Source organism: Pipistrellus kuhlii, unplaced genomic scaffold, assembly GCF_014108245.1.
Source record: "Pipistrellus kuhlii isolate mPipKuh1 unplaced genomic scaffold, mPipKuh1.p scaffold_m20_p_121, whole genome shotgun sequence".
Taxonomy (NCBI): Eukaryota; Metazoa; Chordata; class Mammalia; order Chiroptera; family Vespertilionidae; genus Pipistrellus; species Pipistrellus kuhlii.
In genome coordinates, this window is record NW_023425429.1 from 152,816 (window position 1) to 169,131 (window position 16,316).

Sequence of the window (16,316 nt, forward strand, 5' to 3'; positions counted from 1 at the left end):
AATAAAATGTAATAATAAAAAAAAAATCACTAAGAATTTCAAGACAGCAACACCAGAGTACCACGCCGAGCCCAAGAGCCTTCTGGGGGTGGGGGGGAGCGTGGCACGCTCACTCCCACAAAGCCTGCTGGCCCTCCCTGCTTCCCCCCCCCCCCCTCGGCCTCCGGCTAACAGACCGCAGCCTTAGGTGCTCCCAGGCCTTGAGCTCCCTGTGCTGGCCCCCCGCTCGCAGGTTAGCACTGGCTCTGCTCTCTCTGCCGTGTTCCCGGCTAAACAGTGACTCTCGAGGTCCCCACCTGCCAGGGTCCCTCCCCACATGCCAGCAACCAGAGCCACGGGCAAGCTGGGAAAACCTCCCCAGGCCTTTGCCCAGGTCCAAAGTCTCTGAGAACTGGAGGCCACACACTACAGAAGGCCCTGAGGTCATGACCCCTGACCTGGGCAGCTCCAGGGATCCCGGGGAAAGAGGTGGGGTTTGGGGAAGTGCACCCACCCGGCCCTCTTCTGGGGCCAGAAGAAAAGCAGCACAAGCAGACACCGCCCGGGCTGGGCCCAGAGGCATCCGGAAACCTCTGCAGAAAGGGGAAGAGCCAAGGGCGCCAGAGCTGCCACCGCATCGGGACTGAGCCACCACACACCGGGAGTTACGGGATATGGGCCTCGGACGGTTACCCTGCCCTGGCTTGCAAGGCCAGCAGGGTTTCTTCAGGGAAGAGCCTCCTCCCAATAGAAACAACCCCAACAGCGTCGAGCTGTGTGGCCACTCGCTCCGTGGCCAGCTGGCTCCAAGGCACCAGCTCCACACCACAGGCGCCATCATCACGGAGGAAGGGCTACGCTTGCCCTAGGGGCACACGCCCTCAGGCAAAAGCACCTACGGTGCTCACTTCCTGTGAAACACCAGGCTCCGCTCTGCAGATGCGAGGTGTGCTGTGCCCCAGCCGCCCATGCAGGCCTGTGGGCACAGCACAGAGCCCTGTCATTGCGGCCCCTCACATACCACCCACTCGGTCATCCTCACCCTCGCGCCTCTCACAGAGGCACAGCGGGCACTGGCTCGCCTGCCTGTCTGCTGGGGCCTGTAAGAGGTCAGCAGGCCCAGAGGCACCGCTGCCGGCCTGCAGGTTGCGGAAGTGCCTGGATGGTGGCAGGAAGGACAGTGAGCTGGCCCCTCCCCTCCCAGGAACCCACAGACTCCGCTCTGCTTCTTGTTCCCACGGAGCATTCGCTTCAGTAGGCCGCGCCCGTGAAGACCAGCCAGTGAGGTCACTGTTCTGCTCACCTCCTCCGGGCCACAATCTCATGGCCTCGCTCCCCAGGCCACCTTCATGGCTCTGTCCCCCTCAGTGCATCCCAGCCACACAGCTGTGTGCCACCCTCAGACCTCTGCGCTTGCCTGACCACCCCTCTCCCAGGAGCTCACGGGATGCCTGTGGCTCGCTTTCTCTTCCCTCCGGCCCAGTGCCTGCCACACAGCAGATGGCTGGTAATGGCTGAGTTAGTCACGATGCCTGTGTCCACATGAGGCGGCTACGCTGCCAAGGTAATGTGGGGCTCACAGTCAGCGTGCCGCAGGCACTGGTGAGAAGCCGTGGGGCGGCATGCGGACTCCGTCTGATTCCCACGCTCTCGGTGCCCGGGACGTCGCACTAGGCTCCCTGGGAGCAGTGGGCACTGATCATCTTGTTTGGATTCAGTCTACATCACTTCACTATTCTGTAGCCTTGAACCTCCGCCTTTCTACATTTCTGAAAAGTATGGATACAAGTGGTGACAAATCCTGTCTACCCAGGGTGTTCATCCCCTCAGGTGAGACCGTCCAGCTGCACAGACACAGGCGATGCTCCAGGTGCCAGAGCCCTCCCTCTGCAACGCTCCCTCGCGAGCCAAACCTAGCCTGTCCCCGCCGCAGCGCCTTGCTCTCTGCCAGGCCAGGCTGGAGGAGGTGACAGACACCCACCATCCGCAGCCTCCGGACCCCCTCCCGCACATCAGGGTGGCCGGCCCCAGACCAGGCCGGCAGGGAGGTACTCTCTGCTGAAGTTGAGAATTTGGCTGCATCTCTTGCCGGGCACAGTGATCCTGTCTGCAGGCCCAGCAAGCACCCAGCAGAGTAAGGGGAGGAGAGAGCTAGTCCAGACGCCTGGGACCCACACCTGCCACAGGGGCCCTGTCAGCCCATGCAGTTCAGGGTGAGCACTCACAGGACTTGGGCTGGAATGTGACCAAAAGGGTAACCAAGGAGGACAGCCTACCAGAGGGGCAGTATGCCACGTACCAATTCAGAGGCCAGGACTTCTCCAGGACCCCAGAAGAGGCCGGCTCCTCAGCCTGGAACCTTCCAAGGCTGGAGGGACCAAAGGAGAGCGCTGAGCTCGGGGTCTCCCTCCACGGCCTCCTCTGTTCGCCCATCCTCAGCGCTCGCCCACTGCTCCCTGCACTGCCTCTGCGCACGCACCTTGCAGGCATCAACACGTCCGCCGCACAGCAGGCACCAGGTCACCGGGCCCTGCCCTCTGTGTGGCCGCCCGCCCCGCCCCTCGGGAAGAAGCACTGCCCTCAGACTCTCCACACGGCCTCCAGCAAAACCAAGGCACACTGGGCACCAGGTCTGCAATCCCACCCTGGCTTGTGCCTGTCAAAGTGGGAGCTCCTCTCGCAGTTCAGACTCGAGTGTCCCACTCCCCACAGCCCAGCCCGTGAGGGCCAGGGTCTCCCTCCTCAGGGGAGCTTCGAGACCTGTCATCTCCAAACACAGACTCCCTGTGGCCTCTGCTACCCGAGAAGACGGAGCTCCTGCTGGTAGGACAGCAGCCCGTGTCTTCGTCCTTGTGGCATGGCCAAGGCCAGGGGGCCGAAGGCTGGTCTCCCCGCAGCGGGGCTCGAGCTTTTAGAGCTGCTCTTTCACGTCCATAGGACACTGTGGCGGCTGCAGCTCCAGGAACCCGAGTGTGCTCATGGCTGCCCGGCCCCCTTCCGCCTGGTGAGCTCCCCCCAAAACCCAGAAGCTTCCTCCCAACACCTCTGCCAAACTCCCAGCTCCTCCAGTCTGTCCCTCCCGGGCCTGTTGGTCCTCCAGTATGCAGAATGCATCTCCCCAACCTGGGGCCCCTGGGCACTATACAGCCCCCCACCCCCCGCCAATCCTTCCTGCTCCCTTACAGCCCAGCCGGCCCAGGGTCCCCAGAGGGAGACTGACCGGCGGCCGGAGGCGCGGGCTCCGCAGAGCTCCACCACAGGCCGGCGGCCGGGCCCGGGCTGCCCAGGGAAGGAGGAAGGGAACTGGCCCAGCGGGAGCTTCTCCCGGCCTTCCTGGCACCCGCCCGCGGGGCCTCACTCCCGCCCTCTCCCTACTGCAGTGCCCACGCGGCTCCTGCCGCTCTGGGCTCTTCCCAGCTTTTTGGTTCAGAGACGCGAAGCGGCTGCTCACGGGCTCTGCCCCAGCATTCCTGAGACCGATGCCATCCCCACCGCTCAAAGCGCCTGTCCGCCGGGAGTGGTGCTCCCTCTGCTCGGGCCTCTCCCCTCCTCCTCACTGGCCCATCCTTCCACTTTCATTCCCCTGTAAGTTGTGTTCACACACAGCTCCTGGCAAAGCCCTGGCTCCACCATCCGCCGGCTCTGAGTGTCTCCCTTCTGTTCCGCTCACTCCACCAGCCGGCCTGGGAGGACCACAGGACACACCCACCTTCTAGAGCTGCTGAGAAGGCCACACTCTCAGGCTCCTCACAGTTAAAGTTCTAGCCAATTCTGGGGCTTTCTTCGCTCAGGGCCTCAGAGCTTGGGGTTCAAGAGAAGCCGCAGAGCCGGGCACCCTGGGGCCTTGGCCCGGTCTGTTAGCCCTGTGCTGTGCACAGCGAGCCTCGCTGTGGGCAGTTTGGGGCGCAGGTGCCACATTACCCTCCTTTCTCCGGGGCCCGCTCCCTCCTCCTCCAAAGGTTCTGTATGCGGAGCCCGGTCCGGCTGACCCGGAGCAGGAGCAGCGACGGACAAACCCGGCACCCCGCACTGCGCAGCGCCTCTGGTGCAGCGTCTGCCGGGCGGCGCGCCAGGCCTGACACCCTGGCCGGAGGGGCCGCGGAAAGGGAGCCGAGGTTCGGTGAGAGCCCGCAGCACGCTGCCCTCGTGCAGGCAGGGCACGGAGGCGTGGGAACTGTTCTCTGGAGCACAGGGAGTGGTGGCCCCGCTTTCGGAGGGCAAGGTTCTTTCCCAGCCTGAGGCCTGGGGGGCAAACGGATGGCGCAATCCCATGCAGACATTCCTCTCTGAAGAGGAAGAGGGGAGGAGCTTTAATCCGATCCACAGGGAGAGGAGAAGGGGAGCATGAGGAGGCCACAGGCCAGCCAGGCCCTGCCCTTCTCCCTTAGCCAGAGCCGCAGTGGGACAGAGCATGTGCGGGCAGGGCCGGTCCTCAGACCACCGTCTCCTCAGTGAGGGCCCGGCCCGGCCCCACTCTGCTCCTGGGACCCCGAGGTCACCCAGCCAGGGGGCTCCAGAGAAGGCCCAGGCTCTGGCCTCGGGCACCGAACTCAGAGGCTGCAGCTGCTGGGCTCGGGCCTCAGCCCACAGTGACGCTGAAGCCGCAGTGGAACCTGTTGCGCCAGTGGTTGAGGAAGGCCCCCAGGGCGAGGGTGACGGGCAGCGGGGGCATCTTCTTCTCCAGCACAGCGCCCACACACCAGTTACTGTCCACCACGCCTGCGCAGGAGACGCGCAGGTCAGTGCCCGGGCTTGCAGAAAGGAGTCGGCAGAAGTCAGAGGGAGCACCCCCTCCCTGCCCCCATCCCACACAGCTCGGTGTGCTCCCACTCGCCCTCACCTTTAAACGCCATGTTGGCCTGCGGCAGGGTCAGGTGGTAACCGAAGGAGAAGGTGGTGTCTTGTAGCCTGGTGTTTGCCTCCAGCTCCACGCCAACCTGAACCTGAGGGGGAGAGGTCTGTCTCTGTAGAGACTGTGGGTCCTGGCGGCAGCAGGAGGAGACACCGTGACATGTATGGGAAGCGCAGGCGGAAGACAGCAGTCGGCAGGGCCCGTGGAGGCCCAGGGTGGGCACCGGGGCAGAGTGACATGCGGGGGGTGGGGGGTCAGTCGGCTCACCTGCTCATTCGCCCTGTGGTAATAGCTTGCATGGGCCCCACCTGACCCCACATTCAACGTAGCGACCCAGCGTACAGCTGTGAAAGGCAAAGGCGGAGGACGGGAGCATTACTGCTGCGGACACAGGCCAGGCCCCCAGCCAAGCCCAGCGCCCCCTCCATCACGCCCCAGCGTACCGGAGTACTTCCCCGCCAGCGTCAGGATGGCCCCCTCCTCGCCCGGCCGCCGGTGGTACACCAGCTCCCCCCCCAACACCAGCCGCTGGGTGAGGCTCTGCAGGAAGTGAGCGACCACGATCACTGGGAGTGGGAGACACAGAGTCAGGCCGAGACAACACGCCGGCCTGCCCTCCCCGCAGGTTTCTTCTCTAATCGCAGAAGTGAGCGAGGTGAAGAGGACGCCATCAGCGGTGGGTGGCCAGGATAAAAAGAGCCCTGTCCCGATTCTCACCGGACTCCCCAATCAAGTCAGGATTTCCGAGGGTCAGAGTCGCCGTGTAGTCATCTCCCCGGTACTCGCTGTCAAACTGCCAGGTCAGGAACTTGGACTGCTGCGTCTGGGATGGGGCAAGAGAAGTAAGCTCTCCCTCCCCCTCTGCCATCTGTGGCCTCTGCTCCTCCCCCGGGGCCGTGGAGCAGCACATTCGTGGAGGAAAGAAACCCTGGATGGAGGCAGGAACCATGGGTCACCTGGAAGACGGCCTTGGCTCGGAGCCGTTCCGCCAAGAGGAGCAGGACCTGCGCGTTGAGGCTGCCGCTGCTGTCCCAGTCACCTACCACAGTGGGGAAAACCTGTTGAAGAGCTAGACAGTCAGACTAAGCTGGGCTTGGTTCCATTCAGCCCAAACCCAAATACCATGGGCTTTCTTTAACGGCACCCAGCGCCCCCTATTGGAGCCACAAAGAAAAACTCCACTCAATCACACAGTCCCTCCTCTCTCCCATTCAGAAGAAACCAGAGGAGAGGAGCGCCCTCCCCATAACACACAATTTCCTCCGCCCGCAGGCGAGGCGGCTCTGAGAGACGGCCGGTGCGGAGTCCTCACCTCGGTGGGGCTGAGTTGCCAGTCCCCTGCATAGGCCGCATGCAGGTGATAGCCAGGCAGGCCCAGGGCACTCAGGTGCACCGTGTGAGCCACCTGGGGAAGAGAAGCCGGTGGAGAGCGTTCCTCTGCGCCCGTCCCCATCTCCCCCTCCATCCCGTCCCTATCCAGGCCTTTTAACAACCCCAACTGTCCACACACTGAGGGTCACCTGTCTGAAAGCAAGCCCACAAGCAAGGGAGTTAGAGCCGGGCTCCTGCCCTCTGCCGCAGCCCGGCGCCAGGGAGCAGAGGAAGGAGAGGGTGGGCCGGGCAGGAGGCGCCGTGAGGAGGGGCCAGAGAGAGGGAGCACCTGGAAATGGCTGCTCAGAACCTTGTTGACAACGAGCTTCACTCCCTCCATCTGTCCTGGGAATACATCTGAAGGTGGGAGGGAGAGAGGGGAGGAGTCAGCACAGAGAGGAGCCCCGACCCCGAGGAGCAGTCCCCCGCGTGTCACAGCAAGCGCTCTGGAGGAACCGACTCCTTTCCGGTTCTGCAACAAAACGCTCGCTCCATGGCGAGCCGGCGCGACCTCCTCTCCTGCTCCCAGCCCCGCACCCAGCATGCAGACCGTCCCTCGGCCCCTTCCCCCGGGCTCAGGCGCTCACCTTTGCACAGGCGGTGCAGCTCATCGAAGCTCCCGGGGTTGGGCAGAGGGTCCTCTCGGCGGGGGCTCCGGCGGGGCAAAGCCCCCATCGGAGCCAGGCCCAACGTGTTCCCCATTTCAGTCCGGAGGACGAGGAGGGGCTGGGGGAGCTGGAAAGGATGCTATTCCTCCCTCTACCCCCCGCGGGCCCCACCCCCCATCACCCGGCTCCCCAGCCCCCGAAGCCTCCGCATGGTCCGACGCTAGGCCTGGAACGAGAAGAGCGGGCGGGGCACCGGTGTGGGCACTGAGTCGCAAGCACAGTCCCGTCCCATCTCGGCCCCACAGCCCCACCTGTCACCCGTCTCTAACCCTGACCCCGCCGGCCGCCCCGCTCCCGAGTCTCCCTGCTCTCCATCCCGAGGCCGCCAGGCGCGGTTCGCCACGGATCGGTCGCCTTACCGTCTCAGACCTTCGTGCTGCCCCTTCCCCCCCGGCACACCCCGGTCATCTTGATGGGGGCAGCCATCTTGAGTGATGGCAGGACCGCGGCTTCATGCTGCTGTCTCCGCGTGGTCAGGATCACCATCTTGGAACCGGGCAAAAGAAAGCTTTTAAAGACCGGCCCTCCTTTGACCGGGCCCCGCCCAACCATTAAAGACAGGCGGCCTGGGTTTCCCAGGGGCCAATGGGAGAGGAGGAAGTAGAGGAGTGGCAGGCGCCGCGTCCAGAGAGCTCCAGCCTCGGAGCTGCGGAGGCGGGGCTTGCGGGCAGCTCCCGGGGTGATTGGCTGGTCCAAGGCTTCTCCGCGTCGACGTGGGAGCGCGGGGCTCTGAGGGAGCAGCTTGGAGCCTGGGCGGTCGAAGCCCCCGCCACCCTACGGCGTGGAGCGCTGCCTTGGAGAAGAGGGAGAGGAACGACCGGGAGGACTCATTTTCAACCCGGTTCAGTCGCCCTCGGCGCCCCACGCAGGATCGCTGGGCCTCCGCGACGCTCTGCCCCACGAGCTGCTCGCCGGCGCCGCCGGCCTGGGACCGCGCCGCCCTCCCGCGCAGTCTCTGGTCCTCTCGGAATGGGACCGCGTGAGCACCGGGAGTGTGGAGGAGCAGGGCTGCGGCCTCGATTCTAGCAGAACCGCCCCTGAAACAGCTGCCCCTGCAATTCATCAATCCTTCCTTCCCTGATTCCGCAGGCAGAGGGCCCGATAAAACCCCGGGATATGGGCCCGGCCCCCAGGGATCTCCACCCCAGGGCCAGGCGGGAGTCAGAGGAGTGCCTCCAGCATTGGGGGCTCCACAGGGAAATAAGGGGAGCCCTCGCTGGTCCTCGTATCTCCGCGCCACCTCTCGGGAATGTCCTGCTACACTTTGAAGGCTAAAAGGAGAAAGATGCAAACGCTTCTGGTATCTATTCAGCTGACTTCACCCAGATGCCTGGGGATGTGCAGTGGGGTGCTGTGGCCCCTGCTGATTCACTTCTGCTGGCTACCACCTCGACCTGATAAGGTGGCCCAATGACCAGGGACCTTCAACTTCTACCCTTTAACGTGAACCTCTTCCTGCCGGAGCCTTCCAACGGGGTGGAGGGCAGAGGCTGCTTTCTGACTGGGGGGTAGGCTGTGATAATTGGCCAACATGTTTTCAACCCCTTCTCATCACCATTACTGAGAAAGGGACCAAGCGGATCACCTGCCCTCTGGCCCTCATCCCTACCCCTAATTTCAACTCCTTTCTCCTTTTTTCTGTTCCCCAAACCTCTTGCAAGTTGCAGTGAAGTGTGGGGGGTGGGGAGGTTAGACTTGGGGGAGACAAAATTTACTCCTAATGGGACAGTTATTGGGGGCTGAGGGTTATGTCATGGGCACTCTTACTTCCTGCAGCGTTCAGAGCGAGGGGCTGCTGCCCCACATCCCAACAGAGTGAACCTCCAGTAGGCCTAAAGGACACCCCCTTGCCACCACGAAGGCCTGCACCAGGCGTCCCCCATGCACTTGTCCTGTCCTCATCCCTCCAACTTGTTTACTCCAACATGGTCCACCCCAATGTCCCTCCACATTCCTTGTCACCTGGCAGGGGGGAGGAGGGCAGAGAAGCAGGCAGACACGTAGCCCTGCCTCCCCAGCCAGGCGCAGGCACAGAGACAGAGGTGCTGGCCAGTGGGGAGCATCCAAGGAGGACCAGGTTTTAACTGTGGGGAGAGAAGGGACCCGTTGGAGTGGCCACGTAGGAAGGGTCCCTGGGGAGGGGCTGAAGCCTACCCAGCTTCAGTGTCGCCCCACCTCCATCTGTTCCAGGCCACCTCCCCATGACACCACCATGAAGCTGCTTATAGTGACCGAGCTGCTCCTCACCATCTCTGGCCTCGAAGGTGGGTGTGGAGTGGAGGGGAGTCCCAAGGAGAAGGCAGTAGAGGGTCCTGGCTGCCCATCTGCCAGTTCTGTGCCCAGATCTGGCTATCCCAGAGCTCAAAACGAAGACCATTCCCCCTCTGAAGCCAGAAAATTTATCCAAAGGCCTGAAGTGGGAGCCTGTTTGGCCTGGGCACTGGAGCGGCTTCGCTGGAGGCCAGGACTCGGTATTGGGGACCAGCTGAAAAGGGCGGGTGTTCTAGGTCCGGAGGCAGACGGAGGAGATGAGCCTGCAGAGCCTGTTCTCTCAGAACCTGCAGACCGTGGCAAGGACCTGGTGCAGAAGGTCAAGGGCCCAGAGGTCCAGGCCCAGGCCAAATAAGTCTCAGCAAGGGCGTGTTGAGGGCCCACAGGAGACTGAGCTCAGGGTGGAGATTGGGGAAATTGAGCTTCGAATTTGAGAGAACAGTTGCCTCATCCCTGATGAGCTTCCTCAGTTACTTGTGGTATGCCATCACTGCCGGACGCCCAGCCACCACACTGGCCCCTAGGACACGTCCGGCCAGCCTCCAGCCCCTCCCTCCCACCACTTGCTTCTACAGTGAACAGTGAAGGAGCCCATGGTGAGCTTTGTGGGGACGGGAGGAGGAGCGGCTCGGGGTGAAGGGTGAAGAGAGGGACCAAGAGACAAATGTGGGAACGGCAGAGCGGCCCCGGGGAGTCTGCTCCCGCCCGGAGCGCTCTGAGGAGGTGAAGAGCCTTTGCTTGGCCCTGGCTGGTTTGGCTCAGTGGATAGAGCGTCGGCCTGTGGACAGAAAGGTCCCAGGTTTGATTCCCGGTCAAGGGCACATGCCCAGATTGTGGGCTCGATCCCCAGTGTGGGGCGTGCAGGAAGCAGCTGATCTATGATTTTCTCTCATCATTGATGTTTCTATCTCTCTCTCCCTCAAAATCAATAAAAACATGTTAAAAATAAAAAAGAAGCTTTGCATGGATGTGAGGCTGAGAAAGTCTGGATTCTTGGCCTTGGGCAGGTCACAGGAGACAAGGCCTCCCTCAAGCTCCTCTCCATCACCTTGTGAAGAGAAGACAGCTTCTAAAACGTGAACCCACAGAGGTCACCCAAGGTTCTCCCTCCCTTCTGAGCCAGGGAACGCTGCTTGCTCCCACCCCCGCCTACAGTAAAAGGTTCGGCTCACTCTCCCCAAACTGCTCTCACCTGGACCCCTATCTGGGGACACCTTTCCACACCCCATTCTGGTCTGGGTGCTGTCTGCCTGGCCCAGCGGCCACTGCAGAGCTGGAGCCAGCAGACACCACACCAGTTCAGGCCGGCTGGCTCCGCAGAGGGACATGTGGGACTAGAGATGCTGGGAGCCATGATGCCGGGATTAAATCAAAGCAGAAGAGAGCAGCCTGGGGAGCGGCCAGGCCCGGAGCAGCCAGGTCTGGTATAACCAGGCCTGGAGCAGCGGCTGCCAGGCTGGGAGCGGCCAGGCCCAGAGCTGCCGGGCCCAGAGCAGCCGGGTCGGGTGCGGCCAGGCCCGGAGCAGCAGCAGCCAAGTCCAGAGCAACTAGGTCGGGAGCGGCAGTGTCCAGACCCGGAGCAGCTGGTTGTGGAACAAACCAGAGCAACAGAGGCCAGGCCCGGAGCAGCCAGGCCCGGAACAGCTCGCTCCTCGCCTGCCCCTCCCCCACGGCTGCCTCTCAGACATGGCTGGAAACTTTTGCGGGAACTTGAGGGTCTGCTGAATCAAGTGATGAAGGCTTAGATCTGGATGTGTTGAGTTAGTATAGGGCTGGGGTGTTGATCTGTGAGTGCCTTGGGTGGGGCCTGGATGAGGCTGGTTGACCTATTTGGAAATGTCTTTTGTGTGAAATGTATCATTGGGCATGTGGAGGTATTATTGATATGAGAAAATGCTAAGTAACTGATTTACTATCTGAAAAGGGATTTACTGTTGGGGAAAGGAAGAGACTGAACATAAACTGCACCTATGGATGAGGACAATGGGGGATGGGGAGGGGGCGGAGGGTGGGGTGGGAACCTGGTGGAGGGGGGAAGAAATGAGGAACCGTTGTAATAATTTGAACAATAAAGATTAACAAAAAAGAAAAAAGAAAAGAAGAGAGCAGCCTGGCAGCTGTGCGTGGCAGAGGGAAGTGGAGGCATTGCCAGAAACTATCCCCACTTGACCTCTAAAGCAGCTGCTTCCCTCCCTGACACACTTCTCATGGCTCATCTGCAACTGCCTTCAGCTGAGGCTCTGCATAGTGATGACCCTCAGCCCTCAGGGCCTCTTCCTCCCCTTTTTTCCCAGGACTGGGCGTTCTTACATGCTGAAGTGCACATAGGACAACCTTGTTTAACTTGGCAGGTTGAACTGTGAAGAGCTGAATCCTCACAGGGTAGTGAGCAGAGCAAATGGTACAGGAGTTGGAAAAGTGCATTGACAAGTGTGAGTCACTGTGAGTAAAGAGCTGCCCAGCCTGGGGGGCCTGGGCACAGACCAGAGTCCCATCTGAGAGGCTGCTGGGTCCGAGGCAGGACGGGCTGCAGCAGATGGGATGCAAGGACTTACAGCTGTGGCCGGTGTGGCTGTTGGTTGGAGCATCATCCCATACACTAGAAGGTGGAGGGTTTGATTCTTAGGGCACATACCCAGGGGCAACTGATCAATGTTTCTCTCTTCCTCTCTCCCTCTCTCTCTCTCTCTCTCAGAAAGAAAACACCCCTAATCAATGTTCTCTGTGGTTAGAGCGTCAGCCCACGTACTAAAGGGTCACCAGTTCAATTCCCAGTCAAGGGCATGTACCTGGGGTGCAGATCTGATCCCTGGGGTCAGGGCACATGCAGAAGGCAACCTATGTTTCTCTGTCTGGAAACATAACATACTTCCTGGAACCCCGCCTTCTGCTGCCATAGGACAGGGCTGAGGAGGGTTCCTGCCCGCCCACCGTGCCTCCAGAAGCTCCTCTCCCTCAGGACCCGACTCACCCACTCTGTCTGGCCCACATCCATCCCACTAAGGTCCCCCTCGCCCCAGAACCCGCTAAGAACTCCGTCCCCGTGCAACCCTTCCTGAGGGCCGTGGTCGGCAAACTGCAGCTCTTGAGCCACATGTGACTCTTTGGCCCTTTGAGTGTGGCTCTTCCACAAAATACCACGGCCTGGGCGAGTCTATTTTGAAGAAGTGGCGTTAGAAGAAGTTTCAGTTTAAAAAATGTGGCTCTCTTGCCGAAACCGGTTTGGCTCACTATATGGAGCGTCGGCCTGCGGACTGAGAGGCCCCAGGTTCGATTCTGGACGGGGGCATGTACCTTGGTTGCGGGCACGTCCCCAGTGGAGGGTGTGAAGGAGGCAGCTGATTGATGAATCTCTCTCATCGATGAATCTCTCTCATCGATGTTTCTAACTCTCTGTCCCTCTCTCTTCCTCTCTGTAAAAAAATCAATAAAATATATTAAAAATTTTTTTTAAAATGTGGCTCTCAAAAGAAATTCAATCGTTGCACTGTTGATATTTGGCTCTGTGGACTCATGAGTTTGCCGACCACTGCCTTGGGGCATCACATGAGCCCTCCTCACATCGTCCCTCCTGACGCCGGGCTTTGGGGCCAGGCTGTACCACAGACACGGTGAGCTGCCCCTGGACTGTCACCCACTGTGACTGAATTGGTCCCTCTTTGAGGCAGGGAAGCCAGGCTTTCCCACAGTCCAGAAGTCACTTCTTCGGTTTGAATGTGCCCAGTCCCACATGGACTCTCCTGCTCCTGCTCCAAACTAGAGGCCTGGGGCCAGGGCTCTCATTTGTCCCCTCACAGCAGCACTTGCCCTTCCATTGAGCAAAACAGCCTGGCGTTTGACACTGAGCTCTGTGAGGTCAGGTGTGGGACTCTTCCTCCCAACGGCAACTTCAGTACCAGCCAGAGCCCTGCAGAGGCTCCGTGTACAAGGAAGGAAGCAAGGAGTGGAGCCCAGTCTGTGGCGGCTTTATTGGTGCTGTTCCCTTCCCATTGCCCGGGGTGACTGAGAGTGCGAGGGGGCCATGGGGAGCTGGGTGCAGGGAAGGGGCGGTCGGAGGAGACTAGCATAAGCACATCAGTGAGCACAGGCCTTGGGCAGGGAAGAGGAACCAATGGGTCCATTCATGGGGGCATAGCATCTTTACACGGAGGTTTGGGCATTAATGGCGGGAGGCATATGTGATGTCAGCCCTGGGGCTGGACAGGAACTGGGGGCAGGAGGACGTGACCCAGGGCATCGGTCCTGCAGTTACTCTGTCGGTTTCTGATGCTTCAGGGTCTCATAAGTCTCCTGGTTCCGGGGGCTCAGGCCCTGGAAGTGAAGGTCAGAGGGCAGTCAGGAGCTGCGTCCCTCCACAGCTCCCACTCACCCCCACAGATCCTGCCCTTCCAAAGGTCACTCAAAATCCACCCTCTCCTGCTGACTTCCTGGGATTGGGGTGGGCGGGGCCAACTCACCGTGTAAATGCCATCTGACTTCTGTGGAAACAAAGGAGCAACTTGTCAGAGAACCACACCTCCTCCAGGGGCCCCCAGCATCTTCTTCCACACCCAGGGACTTATCAGCCAAGGGTGGGACTTGTCACCTGTGGCTTGGCTGGGTGGCAGGGTGGGTAGGGTGAGGTGGGAAGGGGGTCTCTGAAGCTCATGCAGGTCAGCACCCGAGACTCCTGCTCTCCCAGGCTATAGCCCAGAAGGGCTGAGTCTGCAAACTGTTGGCTCCTGGGGGTGGGGAGGGGCATCCATACCTGATAGGCGACAGCTGCCTTCCGCACCTGGATCTGGAGTGGAGGAAGGCCATTAGGAAAAGCAACTTTAGTGGCCCATCCGCTTTCCCTCCAACCTTGGTGGGTTTCTCTTTAAAGCCATGCTGCCACCACCGTCCCCACCCACCTGCCCAGCCTCACCTTGAGTCGACAGTAGAGCAGGGTCAGGATGATCCCATACAGAAACAGGATTGCATCCAGGATGTAGCAGATCTGAGGCTCTCCCAGGGCCTCTGAGGGGAGAGAGGGTGCCCATGGGGCAAAGGCATCAGGGAAGGGAGGATTCTGGGAGGGAGGCCAGGCCTGAGGGTGCTCTCCAGGGAAGCTTGCTTTTTCTCTGGATTCCTCTCCACAGCCTCGGAGTGAGGCTGGAACTCAGTGCACTAAGCCCCAAGGACTCCCCTCAGCCCTAGCCTTTCCTTCGAGCACTGGGGTTCCCCAGGCTTGGCTGAGCACTTCACGGCCCTCAAGGGACTCATCTAAGTGCACTAGGCAAAACCCAAAACCTCAGCCTGGAGGGTAGGGTGAGGGGAAGGCAGTGACAAATGTCAGTGAAGAAACCACAGGAGCGTCTGCTCAGTCCTGTGACCTGTGGCTGCGAGCTGGACAGGAAGGATGTAGCTGGGGAAGGGCGGGAAGGCCATTAGTTATTGGTCATCAAGCCCCGGCCACACAGCGCTCTGCCCACCCTATCCTGGGCATGTGAAAGCCAGGCCCCCGCTTCCCCGGCCTCAGTGCCCACCCTCCCAGCACTCCAGGGGCCCCCGCTGAGATTCCATCTCGGGGACCGGTGCCTGTGGGACTGCCCTGTTCCTCACACCCTGGGCCACTGAGAGGAAGTTTGTGCAATTAAAGAAGTAAAATGGGGTCCGAGCTCCCATCTGCCCTTCTCCCTGGCCTCTGTCACATGGGCTCCCGGGCTGTGACTTTTAATTCTGCAATGCCGGTCTCTCCCACTCCATGTTGATAAACCTCAAAGCTGCCTGTTTGGAGATGTCGCCATCTTACCAATGACGCAACCAGAGCTCGAGCAGCTCCGTCAGGGCGGCAGGACGCTGGAGGCAGCCGAGCCCGCCCGCCGGCTCTCCCCAGGCCTCAGCGGGCACCCAGCGCATGCCGCTCTCGGACCCTTCCACCTTCATAGCTGGGTTGGTGCAACCTTCCTTCCATCTTTCAATTTCCCCAAATTCCCTCGTTTCACTAATCCTGTCCCCCCATACTGCAGCCACAACCATCCATCTTGTAATCATTCACACAAGACAACCCTGAGAGCAAGAGGCGAGTTCATAAACTGACTGCTGACTTTCCCATTCTTGCCTCGGTTTCCCCGAGGATGCTCAGGTCTCTAGATGCTCACTGCCCACCCTCCACGCAGTGGCTGATGGGAGGTGCATGTTAGCCATGGCGCGGGAGCAGCAAGCACATCCGTGTGGCCAGCCTGGCCTCACTCCCTGGACAAGGCTCCGCTCCCCACGGGCCCTTGCAGACAGGACTTAACCAGCCAGAGGCCAGCTCCTCCTGGACACCAGAGGCTCCACAGGAACCTCGGCTGCTCCCAGACCAGCTTTTTGTCACTCTCCCCCGCCCACCAGCTGGAGCCTGGGGGCCTGTCAAGCCTGAGATGGGGACAAGGAAGGAGGAAACTGGCTTTTGTGCCCAGATGGAACCACACAGGCCCAGCCTGGGTCCCTGGGCCCAGCTGCCCACTGCTGTCCCCCGCCCCCGGGGCCCCTGCCTCACCCGCCCATATGCCTCGACTCGCACCCGGGAGTCTAGCTCACTGCCCTCACCTGCTTGTTCGACCAGCAGGAGGACGAGCAGGAGCGCCGCGGGAATCATCTTGGGCGGCGGAGGGCGGCACGAGCTGAGGGCCGGCGCAGCTGTGCTGATGAGCAGCTCCCTGACCACAGAGTTCCCCCCTTCCTGCCACGCCTCCCCCCTCTGGCCCCTTCCCCTTCCTGCGCTAGAAACCAGGCGGCTCCCGGAAGGGCCAACTAAGGGAGCAGAGCAGGCTGGGCCCTTCCGCCTCAGGCGTCCAGTGACTGGGGCTCGGCCTCCACGGGAGGGGACTCCCGTGCTGGGAAAGCCCAAATACCCCGCTTCCCACACAGCCCTGTTCAGACACACGCCGTGGGCACTGCGCCTGGCTCCCAGGGACCCAGGCGAGCCTTTCCCCTTCCGCCGGGAACACCCGGCCCCGATGTGAGGGGTACTGGTCTGTGTGGGCACCAAAGTCTGGGCTGGGGGGCGCTGAGGGAAAAGAGGAAATGGGGAATGGAGAAGTGGAAAGGACCAGAGTCAGAGAAGGGGCGGAGAGGAACAGGAAAATCTAACAGAGAAGTACAAGGTTAACAAACACTCGTTTCCCATGAAAATGAAAGACAGTGTGATACTAAGACATACAGAGGCT

The 16,316-nt window shown here is 61.1% G+C and overlaps 2 protein-coding genes across 4 annotated transcripts; both read right to left on the bottom strand.

The window, feature by feature from the left end:
- Positions 1–4,266: 4,266 nt before the first annotated feature.
- TOMM40L (translocase of outer mitochondrial membrane 40 like) lies at positions 4,267–6,996 on the bottom strand. Of its 3 annotated transcripts, none has more exons than XM_036434375.2 (9): positions 6,790–6,996; positions 6,492–6,559; positions 6,144–6,236; positions 5,788–5,889; positions 5,549–5,654; positions 5,275–5,397; positions 5,099–5,175; positions 4,820–4,922; positions 4,267–4,698 (listed from the first exon to the last, which is right to left on the bottom strand). In XM_036434375.2, the coding sequence occupies exons 1-9, from the start codon at positions 6,902–6,904 to the stop codon at positions 4,559–4,561; spliced, it is 927 nt and encodes a 308-aa protein (XP_036290268.1). In that variant the 5' UTR covers positions 6,905–6,996; the 3' UTR covers positions 4,267–4,558. The 3 variants fall into 3 exon arrangements, with proteins under 3 accessions (XP_036290268.1, XP_045436302.1, XP_036290269.1); XM_045580346.1 differs by having other exon boundaries at positions 5,287–5,397; positions 6,790–6,991; XM_036434376.2 differs by lacking the exon at positions 6,144–6,236 and having other exon boundaries at positions 6,790–6,989.
- Positions 6,997–13,085: 6,089 nt separating this feature from the next.
- FCER1G (Fc epsilon receptor Ig) lies at positions 13,086–16,191 on the bottom strand. Its single transcript, XM_036434377.2, has 5 exons — positions 15,697–16,191; positions 14,048–14,139; positions 13,889–13,921; positions 13,599–13,619; positions 13,086–13,452 (listed from the first exon to the last, which is right to left on the bottom strand). Exons 1-5 carry the CDS (start codon positions 15,743–15,745, stop codon positions 13,390–13,392), a joined length of 258 nt encoding a protein of 85 aa, XP_036290270.1. The 5' UTR covers positions 15,746–16,191; the 3' UTR covers positions 13,086–13,389.
- Positions 16,192–16,316: the final 125 nt, after the last annotated feature.